The 15,306-nt window shown below is 43.5% G+C and overlaps 2 protein-coding genes across 2 annotated transcripts in view; both read right to left on the reverse strand.

The window, feature by feature from the left end:
* The window catches only part of LOC307235902 (uncharacterized protein), a gene marked incomplete at both ends in the record, with an annotated part of 34,674 nt that overhangs the window by 16,325 nt on the left and 3,043 nt on the right, over positions 1-15,306 (reverse strand). Inside the window, 1 exon segment of the mRNA XM_080008161.1 lies at positions 12,583-14,829. Within this exon segment, the coding sequence (XP_079864287.1) occupies positions 12,583-14,829 (2,247 nt within the window).
* LOC307235541 (uncharacterized protein) lies at positions 115-11,362 on the reverse strand (the record flags this gene model as incomplete). Its single annotated transcript, XM_080007666.1, has 5 exons — positions 115-126; positions 247-408; positions 3,149-5,503; positions 6,037-6,198; positions 9,032-11,362. 5 exons carry the CDS (start codon positions 11,360-11,362, stop codon positions 115-117), a joined length of 5,022 nt encoding a protein of 1,673 aa, XP_079863792.1.

Here is a 15,306-nt window from a genome sequence, read left to right on the forward strand (position 1 = left end):
AATCATTTTCGGGGAGCTCCCCGTTTATATCGACCAAGTCGGGGAACTCGCACAGCAAAGCATCATGGGAGCTCGCAGCTCAACGTCTAACCCCCCCCCCCCCCCCCCACCCTTTCAGATGCCGCGCTGAACCAATGCGCAGCTTCAAATGGAACATGAATTGCTATTCAAACAAAACCAATGCAGCAGCATTAAGACAATGTAATTATCTAGTAAATCCAAAGTAATTGATTAAATAAACCTTACCTCTCCAGACTGTCGATTGCGGTCAGACACGACAAGAGTATTCCCGTTGCTTCCTGGAACTATAGTAGAGCCAATGCTCATTCTGGGTCCAACTAACATGTAGCGCTTGTCTCCAGATCTGTACTGGATGCTGTGACACAGAGTCCCGTCGTAATTTGGGTCTTGTAAATGCTTTGAGGAATAGTCTGTGGTTTTGGAGCACTGCATTGCAAGCAGCACGATGATGCTTATGATGAAAAGGGATGAAACTGAGCCCAGAGTTATCATCAGATAAAATGTCACATTGCTCTCTTCTTCTGCGTCTCTTGCACTCTTTACATCAGAAGCTGCAAACGCCTCTTTGGGCTCCACAACCTTGACAATCACAGTGGCTGTTGCTGAGAGCGACACGTTCCCGTTGTCTTTAACCAGTATGACCAGTTTATGTTCAGCCTCGTCTGTCTCTGTGAATGAGCGAAGTGTTCTTATCTGTCCAGTATAGCGGTCCAGACCAAACAGACTGTGGTCCTTAACTTCCAGCATTGAATATAATAACCAGCCGTTATATCCAATATCAGCATCATAAGCTCTGACTTTAGTCACCAAATGTCCTGCAGCCACGTTGCGAGGAATCTCCTCCACACCTTCAGCGGAACCATTAGTGTTGACTGGATACAAGATAACTGGAGTGTTGTCGTTCTGGTCCAGAATGAACACGTTCACTGTGACGTTGCTGCTTAAAGATGGAGTTCCAGAGTCTGTGGCAACAACTTTGAACTGGAACGTCTTCACAGTTTCAAAGTCAAAGCTTTTCAGTGCGGAAATGTGCCCATTGTCAGAATGAACGTTCATAAAAGAAGACATATCATTTCGACTCCCGTCCCCTCTGACAGTTTTATAGATTAGTGCAGCATTTTCGTTCGAATCCACATCTAAAGCACTGACAGAAAAAATGGAGGCACCAGGATCGTTATTTTCCATTAAATACAAGAAGAGAGGATTTTGCGGGAACGTTGGGCTGTTGTCATTTACGTCTGATACCTGAACAATTATCGTTTTAAAAGCGGCTAAAGGAGGCTGACCACAGTCGGTAGCTGTTATTGTCACGTCATAATGTGACACCGTTTCTCTGTCCAATGTCTCTTTCACAACTAAAGAATACATGTTTTCCTTATAGGACGGTTTTAACTCAAATGGTACATTTTCTGTTAGACTGCAGATAACTTTCCCATTAAAACCAGAATCCATATCAATCACACTTATGAGAGAAATTACTGTTCCTTGTTTCGAGTCTTCTGGCACGGTATTAGAGATTGACGTCACTTCTATCTCTGGTTTATTGTCATTGACATCTTGGATATTTATTATAACTCTGCAGTCTGTTGTCATCGGAGGCTGACCTTTGTCGGAGGCTTGGATGTCTAATTTATACACATCCATAGTCTCGTAGTCGATTGGTCCATTAACTCTGATTTCACCAATTGCTCTATCCAAAGAAAAAAGTTCTAATATTTTAGGGTTATTGTCACTTCCAAAAGTATACTCTACCTCCCCATTAATTCCCTCGTCCAAATCGGTTGCTCGAACATTTGTGACAACAGTTCCAATGTTAACATTTTCTTGCAAAACCACCGAATAAACATCTTCAGAAAAACTTGGTCTGTTGTCATTATTATCAAGAACTTTAATTGTAACATTAAGATTTGCAGATTTGTGTGGTTTCCCTCCGTCTACCGCAGTGAGAATCAGGCTATAATTGGTTTTCTGTTCTCTATCCAAGTGTCGCTGTAGTATTAAAAACGGTATTTTATCCTCTCCTCTATTTATAACTTTAAGTTGAAAGTCATCGTTTTGACTGAGTAAATAACGCTGAATTGAATGCATTCCCACATCCGGATCACGGGCGCCTGATAATTGAAACCGAGCTCCTGGCAATGTCGTCTCTGCAATTTCAAGTACTTTTTCTCCCTCGGAAAAACTGGGAGCGTGGTCATTGGCATCGGTTATTTCCACGCTCACATAATGAATTTCAAGCGGGTTTTCAACAACGATTTTTAGATCCACTACGCAGTCACCACTGCGATCACAGAGCTCCTCCCTGTCCACATTCTTCTGAACGTACAGCGCTCCATTGTTCTGGTTTACCTCAAATAGCGGCTCCTTGGATCCGGACACGATACGAAAGCGTCTGTCCACCAAAGAACTCAAATCAAGTCCCAAATCCTTGGCGACATTTCCAATTACAGATCCCACTTTCACCTCTTCTATTGTGGAGTATCTGATTTGGGCCGTAACCAGCTCAGCGGAGCACAGCAGCAGAAGCTGAACAGCCGTCCAGGAAATCATTTTTCCTCTTTGTCCTTCGACCACCTTCGTAATGTGATCAGCGAAAATGCAGCACAAATCCACTCAGTTTGTTAACGCGCATATTCCAACCGAGCGTTTTCTTAACGTGCAAATTCAACAGTGTACGCGTAGACCGCGTTTTGTGCTCAGAAAACCCCGTTCCCCTTGTCCGCTCATCCTTGGAGTTGAACAGAACGCTCCGAGAGGGGCAGAGCTTATTCTAAAAGCTTAACAAATGCCCAGTCTTTTATAATACTGACACCCAGTGGACTGTCATATGTCTACCTCAACATGTATCGAAAATGATGTATTATTTTTCTTTTTTTTTTTACGTGAGGACATCTCTCACGCAGAGGTTACATCTATAAACGGTGATGTTCAGCACCACGGACAGCAAACGAGCTATATGAAAGGAAATCGTTTTAACATGGGTTGAACGTTCAGTATGTTTTTTTTTTAATGATCCAACGAAACAAAGATAACTGCGAACAGAAAAGGAATGGGAGACGTTTGGAGGGATTAACACATATAGTGAAGTATAATATGCATATAAAACACAAGTCAAAAGTCTGCTTACCTCTCCAGACTGTCGATTGCGGTCAGAAACGACAAGAGTATTCCCGTTGCTTCCTGGAACTATAGTAGAGCCAATGCTCATTCTGGGTCCAACTAACATGTAGCGCTTGTCTCCAGATCTGTACTGGATGCTGTGACACAGAGTCCCGTCGTAATTTGGATCTTGTAAATACTTTGAGGAATAGTCTGTGGTTTTGGAGCACTGCATTGCAATCAACACAATGATGCTTATGATGAAAAGGGATGAAACTGAGCCCAGAGTTATCATCAGATAAAATGTCACATTATTCTCTTCGTCATCTTTGATTGCACCCTTTACATCAGAAGCTGCAAACGCCTCCTTGGGCTCCACAACCTTGACAATCACAGTAGCTGTTGCTGAGAGTGACACGTTCCCGTTGTCTTTAACCAGTATGACCAGTTTATGTTCAGCCTCGTCTGTCTCTGTGAATGAGCGAAGTGTTCTTATCCGTCCAGTATAGCGGTCCAGACCAAACAGACTGTGGTCTTTAACTTCCTGCATTGAATATAATAACCAGCCGTTATATCCAATATCAGCGTCATATGCTCTGACTTTAGTCACCAAATGTCCTGCAGCCACATTGCGAGGAATCTCCTCCACACCTTCAGCAGAACCATTAGTGTTCACTGGATACAAGATAACTGGAGTGTTGTCGTTCTGGTCCAGAATGAACACGTTCACTGTGACATTGCTGCTTAAAGATGGAGTTCCAGAGTCAGTGGCAACAACTTTGAACTGGAACGTCTTCAAAGTTTCAAAGTCAAAGCTTTTCAGCGCGAAAATGTGTCCATTGTCAGAATGAACATTAATAAAAGAAGACATATCATTTTGACTCCCGTCCCCTCTGACAGTTTGATATATAATTGCAGCATTTAAGTTCGAATCCACATCAGATGCACTGACAGAAAATATGGAGGCACCAGGGTCGTTATTTTCCATTAAATACAAGTAAAGAGGATTTTGTGGGAACTGCGGTCTGTTGTCATTTACATCAGAAAGTTGAATACTCATAGTTTTAAAAGCGGCTAAAGGAGGCTGACCACAGTCGGTAGCTGTTATTGTCACGTCATAATGTGACACCGTTTCTCTGTCCAATGTCTCTTTCACAACTAAAGAATACATGTTTTCCTTATAGGAAGGTTTTAACTCAAATGGTACGTTTTCTGTCAGACTGCAGATAACTTTCCCATTCAAACCAGAATCAATATCAATCACACTTATGAGAGAAATTACTGTTCCTTGTTTTGAGTCTTCTGGCACGGTATTCGAGATTGACGTCACTTCTATCTCTGGTTTATTGTCATTGACATCTTGGATTTTTATTATAACTCTGCAGTCTGTTGTCATCGGAGGCTGACCTTTGTCAGAGGCTTGGATGTCTAATTTATAAACCCCTGTTTTCTCGTAGTCAATTTGTCCGTTAACTTTGATTTCACCAATTGCTCTATCCAAAGAAAAAAGTTCTAATAGTTTTGGGTTATTGTCACTTCCAAAAGTGTACTCTACATCCCCATTAGTTCCCTCGTCCAAATCGGTTGCTTGGACCCTTATTACATTAGTACCAATATTAACATTTTCTGACAACATAACCGAATAAACCTCTTTGGTAAAAATGGGTCTGTTGTCATTATTATCAAGAACTTTAATTGTAACATTAAGATTTGCAGATTTATGTGGTTTTCCGCCGTCTGCCGCCGTAAGAATCAAACTGTAGTTAGTTTTTTGTTCTCTATCCAAGTGCCGCTGGAGGACCAAAAACGGTATTTTATCCTCTCCTCTATCTCTAATTTCAAGTTGAAAGTTATCGTTTTGACTCAGAAAATAACGCTGAATTGAATTCATTCCCACATCTGGATCACGGGCGCCTGATAACTGAAATCGCGCTCCTGGTAAAGTATTTTCAGCAATTTCGATTACCTTTTCTCGCTCAGAAAAACTGGGTGAATGGTCATTTGCATCTGTGACTTCTACACCTATGTAGTGGATTTCGAGAGGATTTTCAACAACAATTTTGAGATCCACTAAACAAGCGTCGTTGTGATCGCAGAGCTCCTCCCTGTCGACATTCTTCTGAACGTACAGCGCTCCATTGTTCTGGTTTACCTCAAATAGCGGCTCCTTGGATCCGGACACGATACGAAAGCGTCTGTCCACCAAAGTACTTATGTCCAATCCCAAATCCTTGGCGACATTCCCAATCACAGATCCGATTTTAACCTCTTCTGGAGTAGAGTATCTTGTCTGAGCCGAAACCAGATCACAGGAAAACAGCAGCAGGGCGGAAAGCAGAGCCCCCGACAAAGGAACCATTCTGCTGATCCTGCCTCTTCGCCGCTTCATAAAAACAACAAAACCCATTTACAACAGGGCTATCACTGAAGAAAATCCACGTTCTCCATCAATCCACGTGTAATTATTCTGTATCAACGAAGAAGAAGGAATTTGCTGCGCTCAAATGGCGAGTCGTCTCGCTTTCCCGTTTTCATTCGAGCCTCATATAATACTATGATGCAGGCAGACCTCGTCCCAAATTTCAACCATTTGTCTGGTGTAACACTGACCCCCCGCGGCTCAGCCTATTTGTTACCATTGCCTAAAAATACAGTTGAATTTATTTCAATATCATTATTGATACAAACCGCATGAATGAATTGAAAAAATAAAAGAAAACTCTTGCGCTGCGCTCTTGTAAAACACCGAAAAGCACATTCAGAACCATGGACAGCGACCATCACAAAGTTCAATGTATTTTATTTTATTTTTCTGGATAAAAAAACATTCCAAAATCTGAAAACAAGAGACAACTGAGTATTTCAAATAATTTAATGTTTCAAAGCAAATTAGCAGTTAACATTGGGAAAGCCTACCTCTTGAGACGCCCCCCTCCTATCGGGGATAACGAGAGTATTCCCATTGCTTCCTGGGACGATAGTAGAGCCAATACTCATCCTGGGTCCAACTAACATGTATCGTTTTTCACCAGATCTGTACTGGATGCTGTGACACAGAGTCCCGTCGTAGTTTGTGTCTTGTAAATACTTGGAGGAGTAGTTTGTTGTTTTTGAGCACTGCATTGCAGTCAACACGGTGATGCTGATGAGGAAAAGTGTTGAAACACACGCCAAAGTTATCATTAAATAAAATGCGAGATTGTTTTCTTCTTTGTCCTTTGCTGCGCTTTTATCATCCGAAGCTGCAAAAGCTTCGCTGGGTTCCACAGCCTTGACAATCACAGTTGCTGTTGCTGAACGGGACACGTTCCCGTTGTCTTTAACCAGTATGACCAGTTTATGTTCAGCCTCGTCTGTCTCTGTGAATGAGCGAAGAGTTCTTATCTGTCCAGTATAGCGGTCCAGACCAAACAGACTGTGGTCCTTAACTTCCTGCATTGAATATAATAACCAGCCGTTATATCCAATGTCAGCATCATAAGCTCTGACTTTAGTCACCAAATGTCCTGCAGCCGCATTGCGAGGAATCGCCTCCACACCTTCAGCAGAACCATTAGTGTTGACAGGATACAAGATAACTGGAGTGTTGTCGTTCTGGTCCAGAATGAACACGTTCACTGTGACGTTGCTGCTTAAAGATGGAGTCCCAGAATCTTTGGCCACAACTTGGAACTGAAATGTTTTCAAAGTTTCAAAGTCAAAACGTTTCAGCGCAGACACTTCTCCGTTTTCGGAGTTGATACTCAAGAAAGGACTCATGTCGTTTTTTACGCCATTGCTTTTACCCAAGTAATAGGAGATCCGTGCGTTTTCGTTCAAATCCTTATCAGACGCGCTCATCGACAGTATAGTTGCGCCAGGCGTGTTATTTTCAACTAAATAAAGCATACATGGGTTTTGGGAAAACGTTGGATTATTATCATTCACATCGGATACTTGAATATGCAGCGTTTTAAAGGATGAAAGAGAAGGCTGACCAAAGTCCGTAGCCGTTACAGAGATTTCATAATGTGATATAACTTCTCTATCCAAGTGGTGTTTGGTAATCAAAGAGTACATGTTGTCCTGAATCGAGGGCTTCAGTTCAAACGGCACATCATCACGGAGAGTACATAATACTTTACCATTTAAGCCCGAGTCTTTATCCGTCACGCTAATGAGCGAGATCACGGTTCCAAGGCGAGAGTCCTCCGCGACCGCGTCAGAGAGTGACGTCACTTCCATTTCTGGTTGGTTGTCGTTGACATCTTTCACTCTGATAACGACTCTACATTCAGAGGTCATTGGAGGCTGCCCTTTGTCAGACGCCACAACATCTGCCCTGAAAGACTCCGCATCCTCAAAGTCGATTTCGCCTTTAACTAAAATGTGCCCACTTCGAGAATCCAAAGTGAACCTATCGTAAACCTTTCTCTTGAGATTATTAACAAAAGCATAGGTCACTTCGGAATTTAACCCGGCATCCGCGTCAGTAGCGTGGACTCGAATCACAAAATATCCCTTTGGCACGTTCTCTGGTATAGTTACCGAAAACACATCTTGGGTGAATACTGGCCGGTTGTCATTGTTATCAAGGACAGTTACTGTGATATTGGCATGGCCTGATCGAGCGGGATTCCCACCGTCGACGGCTGTCAAGACCAAATAATGGCTGCTCGTGTGTTCTCTGTCGAGGGACGTGCGCAGTTTCAGAATGGGGATTTTCCCCTCGTCCCCGCTGTCCCTCATCTCCATCTCAAAATGTTCGTTCGAGCTCAATTTGTATGAGCTTACAGAATTCGCTCCGGAGTCTGGGTCCCGCGCCGCCCGCAGCTGGAACCCCGTGCCTGGGAGTGTGGACTCGGCTATTTCTAAATGTTGTTCTTTCTCGAGGAAAATTGGCGAGTTGTCGTTTATATCGGTTATTTCCACGCCAACGTAGTGAATTTCGAGAGGGTTCTCCACTACAAGCTTTAGGTTCGTCATGCATGCACCGTTGCCCTCGCACAGCTCCTCCCTGTCGATGTTTCGAATCAGTACCAAGGCTCCATTGTTCTGATTTACCTTAAACATATCCTCCTTGAACCCGGACACTATACGGAACCTCCTCTCCGTCAAAGCACTGATATCAAGCCCAATGTCCTTGGCCACGTTTCCAACAATAAATCCGGCATTTACTCCCTCGGCCACAGAGTACCTCAGCTGAGCCGAAACCTGCCCCGAGAAGCAAAGCAGTAGAGAGAGACGCAAAGCAACCCAACAGTAATCCATGCTTGGTCGTTGTCTTCCGTTTCGGATCCCAAAATTAAAAGAGGGCTCCCTCATAAAGCAAATCCAGCAATCCGAGTAGACAGACAACCAGGTTAGCGCAATCCATTTACATTACATCCAGTGTAGTTCAATAGACGTTAAACACAACGACACGCTGCTTCTGGCTCGGTCTGTCACGTGGTTTCTCATCTCCACCAGTGGAGAGTCAGAGGGGCTGGGTCTGGAGAGCGTCCAAAAACGACGGCGATCGCACACTGACACCACGAGGCCTGTGCGTGGCACAGTTATGACGTCTATATATTTGAAAAAAAAAAACCGTTACATTTGAAACATTGGCTCCACTTAAAAATGTTGCTCCAATTTGTTACACTTGTATATTTGAACGTTTACTCGATTTCGAATATAGTGTATTCTTAATTTAACAATTCCAAGTTGAAGGAGCCTTGATTTTTTTTAATTTACAAATAAAAACAATTTTAAGAAATCATACAAAATGACCACATTATTTTCCTTATTGTTCTGTATACGATTTTGAGACATATCTGCGGGATTGTAGAATGGTCTTCCAATATTGGCATCGGAGTTCAGAACAAGAGTATGTGCATATTAAATCCACCACAACGCATTCCAAAACTTATAAAAGAAAAAAAACATGTCTTACCTCTCTGGACGCTTGCCTTCCATCAGGATGCACAAGAGTATTCCCATTGCTTCCTGGAACTATAGTAGAGCCAATACTCATCCTGGGTCCAACTAACATGTACCGCTTGTCTCCCGATCTGTACTGGATGCTGTGACACAGAGTCCCGTCGTAGTTCATTTCTGGCAAATGCTTGGAGGAACAGTCTGCACTTTTGGAGCACTGCATTGTGATTAACACTATGATGCTGATGAGAAACAGTGCCGAAACCGAAGCCAATGTTATCATCAAATAAAACGCCACATCGTTATCTTCGTTATCACTTGGAGCAGTTTTCACATCAGAAGCTGCAAACGCCTCTTTAGGTTCCACAACCTTGACAATCACAGTAGCTGTTGCTGAGAGCGACACGTTCCCGTTGTCTTTAACCAGTATGACCAGTTTATGTTCAGCCTCGTCTGTCTCTGTGAATGAGCGAAGTGTTCTTATCTGTCCAGTATAGCGGTCCAGACCAAACAGACTGTGGTCTTTAACTTCCTGCATTGAATATAATAACCAGCCGTTATATCCAATATCGGGGTCATAAGCTCTGACTTTAGTCACCAAATGTCCTGCAGCCACATTTCGAGGAATCTCCTCCACACCTTCAGCAGAACCATTACTGTTGACAGGATACAAGATAACTGGAGTGTTGTCGTTCTGGTCCAGAATGAACACGTTCACTGTGACGTTGCTGCTTAAAGGTGGAGTTCCAGAATCCGTGGCAACAACTTTGAACTGGAACGTCTTCAAAGTTTCAAAGTCAAACCTTTTCAGCGCAGAAATGTGCCCATTCTCTGAATTAACATTAAGGAAGGATGTAATCTCATTCCGACCTCCTTCCCCTCTCGCAATATGATACGATATTGCGGCATTTTCATTCAAATCCTTATCAGATGCGCTGACAACGAAAATTGAATTGCCCGGAAAATTATTTTCTGACAGGTAAAGCTCAACTGGGTTATGCATGAATTCTGGGCTGTTGTCATTCACGTCTGAAACCTGAATATTTAACGTTTTGAGTGTGGTCAGGGGAGGTTCACCACAGTCGGTCGCTGTTATTGTGAGATCATAATGTGAAACCGATTCTCTGTCCAGGCGTTGTTTCGTTACTAAAGAGTACATATTATCTTGAAAAGATGGTTTTAACTCGAATGGCACTTCCCCTGACAGACTGCATATTACCTTGCCGTTCATTCCAGCGTCCTTGTCCGTGACACTGATTAGAGAAACAACCGTGCCGGGCTTGGAGTCTTCAGATACTACGCTCGAGAGTGACGTCACCTCTACGTCGGGTTTATTGTCATTTAGGTCCAGTATTTTAATGATAACCCTGCAGTCTGTACTCATTGGTGGTTGTCCTTTATCCGTGGCATGGACGTCAAACTTATAAACATTAATATTCTCGTAATCAACGTGTCCTTTGACGCCGATTTCCCCCGTCTGTTTATCCAAGCTGAACGTTTCATATATATTGGGGTTGAGTGCGCTACCGAAGGAATATTCGATGTCACCGTTTGCTTTGTCGTCTTCATCAGTTGCCTTAACTTTCAACACAACTGTTTCAAATTCAACGTTTTCAGGCAGAGTTACGGAATATATCTCTTGGCTGAATATAGGGTGATTGTCATTTGAATCGAGAACTGTGACGGTGACGTTAAGCGTCCCTGATCTAGGTGGAATTCCACCGTCTACCGCAGTTAAAATAAATTCATGCACGGACTGCTTTTCCCTATCGAACGACTTCTGCAACACCAGGAACGGTATCTTCTCATCCTCTCGTTCTCGTAATTGCAAAGTGAAATGTTCGTTGTGGTTTAATTTGTACAAGCGCACGGTGTTGGAGGCAACATCTGGATCCCGTGCAGCTGGTAACTGAAAACGCTTGCCAGGGAGAGTGGACTCGGATATTTCTAAACATTTCTCCTCCTCTTGGAAACTGGGCGAATTGTCGTTTACGTCAGTGACTTCGATGCCTACGTAATGTATTTCCAACGGATTCTCCACCACCATTTTTAGATTAATCGAACAAGCTGCGTTGCCATCACAAAGCTCCTCTCTGTCGATATTCTTCTTTACATAAAGGACGCCATTGTCCTGGTTTACGTCGAACAGATCGTCATTAGATCCAGAAACGATTCGGAAGCGTCGGTCCTTCAACAAATTGGTTTCTAGTCCCAGATCCTTGGCAATATTTCCAACAACGGTACCGAGTTTTGCTTCCTCTGCTATAGAATATCTGATCTGAGCAGAGGCCGGCTCCGAGCAGTACAGCAGCAAAGAAAAATGCAAGACAAAGCACCAGTACTCCATTTTCCTTCTTTGTCCTCTAGATCCCATCGATTCAGTACCATTCAAGCGTATATCCAAATGAGGCTCTGTACAACAAGTATCCAGGTACGGTATGGTTTATAGCACTACAATCCATGCTTCGGATTCACAAAGTAGTACGCACGTTGAATACACACTGTTATACGGTTTCTCTCTCCTCCTTTGCGTCTACACAAACCCTCTCCTAGTGGGGCAGGGCTTACAGATTATCCAAATTTGTTCTCCACGATGTCACACTGACACCCCGTGGAAAAGCCATATGTGTGGGAGACAAAAGCGCATGAAATGTGAAACGTTTGTATACAAACTAAAAATAAACAATGTGAAAATGAATGATGTGGTCCCAGAGACAGTATCTGGATACTACACCGTTAATAGCGTCGCATAGTGTTAGCATACCTGTCCATAACGCCTTTCTTTCAGTCACCCCTTATCTGTGCATCGCCCAGACAGCCTACTTTCCCAAATAAAAGTGGACAGAAGAATAAATCAGGCACGTATGTTGCAGGAATAATACTAAATAAGAAACGTTGAGCTACAGGACAATACATATTTGAAAGCGATACAGAATGCCTGAGAGCCGTACTGCATTTGATCCAATATATTTTGAATTGTCACCAGGTGCCGGAATTGTTGTTTTTCCTTTGCTTTAAGACATTTCCACCATAAATTGATACGGAAAAAACACTAATCGGTGCATTACAAAATCACCAGAATGCAGGAAAAAAGGTTTGATGCTCAAAAAAATCGCTCAAAATATAGATAATGAGTTTGTGTGCAGTGTATAGTTTGGGTTGTGTTTGTAGGTGTTATTATGGTATACATTTTGCTCGTCCAGAAATGCAGTAAAAAAAATAAACTTTAATTAAAATAAAAACAAATCTGGACCTCACTAATTTTCATCCCTGTCTACGGCCCTGCATGAACGCCGATTCACATATCTGCACCAAGAATAGCGCCAGGACAATATGTCATACATTACTTTACCAACTTGAACCTAACAACAGAAAATCATCATCACAATATACTTCATATTTTCATGTTCGAAAATGAAATAATAAAGGATTGAAAGTATCGGATTTCAATAACGTCAATTAACGCATACAAATACATGCGATATACAGTACCACCAAGTTGTATTTAATTTGTCTAAGATGTGTCCTTACCTCGTGGGATGTTTGCATTCGTTCCTTCGGGATCACAAGAGTATTCCCATTGCTTCCTGGAACAATAGTAGAGCCAATGCTCATTCTGGGTCCAACTAGCATGTACCGTTTATCTCCAGATCTGTACTGGATGCTGTGACACAGAGTCCCATCGTAATTTGGATCTTGTAAATGCTTTGAGGAATAGTCTGTGGTTTTGGAGCACTGCATTGCAACCAACACGATGATGCTTATGATAAAAAGTGCTGAAACAGATGCCAAAGTTATCATTAAATAAAATGTCACGCCACCGTCCTCAATGTCATGTGCTGCGCTCTTCACGTCGGAAGCTGCAAACGCCTCTTTGGGCTCCACAACCTTGACAATCACAGTAGCTGTTGCTGAGAGCGACACGTTCCCGTTGTCTTTAACCAGTATGACCAGTTTATGTTCAGCCTCGTCTGTCTCTGTGAATGAGCGAAGTGTTCTTATCTGTCCAGTATAGCGGTCCAGGCCAAACAGACTGTGGTCTTTAACTTCTTGTAGTGAATATAATAACCAGCCGTTATATCCAATATCGGGGTCATAAGCTCTGACTTTAGTCACTAAATATCCTGCAGCCACATTGCGAGGAATCTCCTCCACACCTTCAGCAGAACCATTAGTGTTGACTGGATACAAGATAACTGGAGTGTTGTCGTTCTGGTCCAGAATGAACACGCTCACTGTGACGTTGCTGCTTAAAGACGGAGTTCCAGAGTCTGTGGCCACAACTTTGAACTGGAACGTCTTCAAAATTTCAAAGTCAAAGCTTTTAAGCGCGAAAACTTGTCCATTATCGGAATTGACATTCAGGGAAGACGAAGCGTCGTTCTTCGACCCATCTCCCCGCGCGATGCGATACGAAATGGCTGCGTTTTCATTCAGATCATCATCAAAAGCACTTACAGAGAATATCGAGCCACCGGCGACATTATTTTCCATTAGATAAACTTCAATGGGATTTTTAATAAATGCTGGACTGTTGTCATTTATATCCGATATCTCAATGCTTAAAGATTTCACACTCTTGAGAGGAGGCTGCCCAAAGTCCGTGGCAGTTATTGTAATATCATAATGTGACCTCGTCTCTCGATCTAAATGCCCCTTTACGACGAGAGAGTACATGTTATGCTGAACTGACGGCGTCAAATCAAACGGCACACCCCCTGAGATTGTACAAACGACTTTACCATTGACCCCAGCATCTCTGTCCATCACACTAATGAGTGAGATAACACTGCCGGCCTTTAAATTTTCGGGGACTACGTTGGACAGCGACGTGAGTTCGATCTCCGGATGATTATCGTTCACATCCTTCACCTTGACCACGACTCTCGCCTCCGCTGTCCACGGCGGCTGACCTTTATCCGAGGCCTGCACGTCTAGTCTATAAACCTCGGTGCCCTCAAAGTCCACGCTTCCTTTCACCCGAATCTCGCCGGTCATACTGTCCAAGGAAAACGTATCTTGCACTTTCCTCTTCTGTGTTTTGCCAAAGCTGTATTCGATCGCTCCGTTCGGACCCGCATCTAAATCGGTGGCGTTTACTCTGATGACCAGCGTCCCGACCGGGGAGTTTTCATCCAACGAGACGGTGTGTGTCTCTTGGCCGAAAACAGGGCGATTATCATTTGCGTCTAACACGGTGATGGTCAGATTGAGACTCCCACTCCTCGGGGGACTGCCCCCATCAACAGCCGTCAGCACCAAAGAGTGATTCGACTTGTGCTCTCTGTCTAAGGGCTTTTTCAACACTAGAAATGGGATTTTGTCTTCCTCACTCTCTCTAACGTCAATATCGAAAATATCGTTCGCGCTTAGGCGATAAAAACGGACCGAATGCATCCCGATGTCGGGGTCCCGAGCTGCATGCACCTGGAAACGAGTACCCGGAGGGATAAGCTCGGGAATATCCAAATGCTGATCAATATCTGGAAAAATGGGAGAATTGTCATTAATGTCCGTCACTTCAACGCCGACATAATGTATTTCCAAGGGGTTTTCAACAACAACTTTGAGATTAATGACACACGCAGTTGTTTCCTCGCAGAGCTTTTCCCTGTCGATCTTCTTCTCCACGTACAGGACCCCATTGTTTGGATCCAGGCGAAAAAGAGCATCACCGGAGCCAGAAACGATACGGAACCTCCTGTCCGTCAACGCGCCGACGTCAAGTCCTAAATCCTTGGCCACATTTCCGACGGTAGACCCCGCTCGCACTTCCTCCGGGACAGAATACCTCAGCTGGGCCAAAGCCAGGCCCTGCAAGCACAACAGCAAATGTCCAGAAAATAACCCGCTCCACATTCTGCGGCTTTGTCCTCTTTCTCCCATCGTAGGCGGAAAGGATTGGCAAACAACGGGGATAAATACCCGGTTATTCAGACAACCAAATTAGCATATTGATCAAATTCGTAATTAAAACTACGTGCCTTGCCATGAAAAAAAAAACCACTGAATCAAATCCCGTTCGCAAACGTTGCTTGTACGCTGCGGGTCTTCTCCCTACAATAAAATAAATCCCCTACTGGGCAGGGCTTTGTCGGCACCAAACCAAAAACATCATCTATGTCACACTGACACCGTGTGGTGCACGGCTCAAATCGGTCCATATACCCTACACTGCATATATTACACATATGTTATTCCGAGATCGGACGAGCTCGGGCGCAGTCAGAATGTATTAGACTTTGACAATTTTCAAATGTCCCGTTAGAAACATCACAACGTGGATCAACA

Source organism: Zeus faber (genome assembly GCF_960531495.2).
Source record: "Zeus faber genome assembly, chromosome: 10".
NCBI classification, from domain to species: Eukaryota; Metazoa; Chordata; class Actinopteri; order Zeiformes; family Zeidae; genus Zeus; species Zeus faber.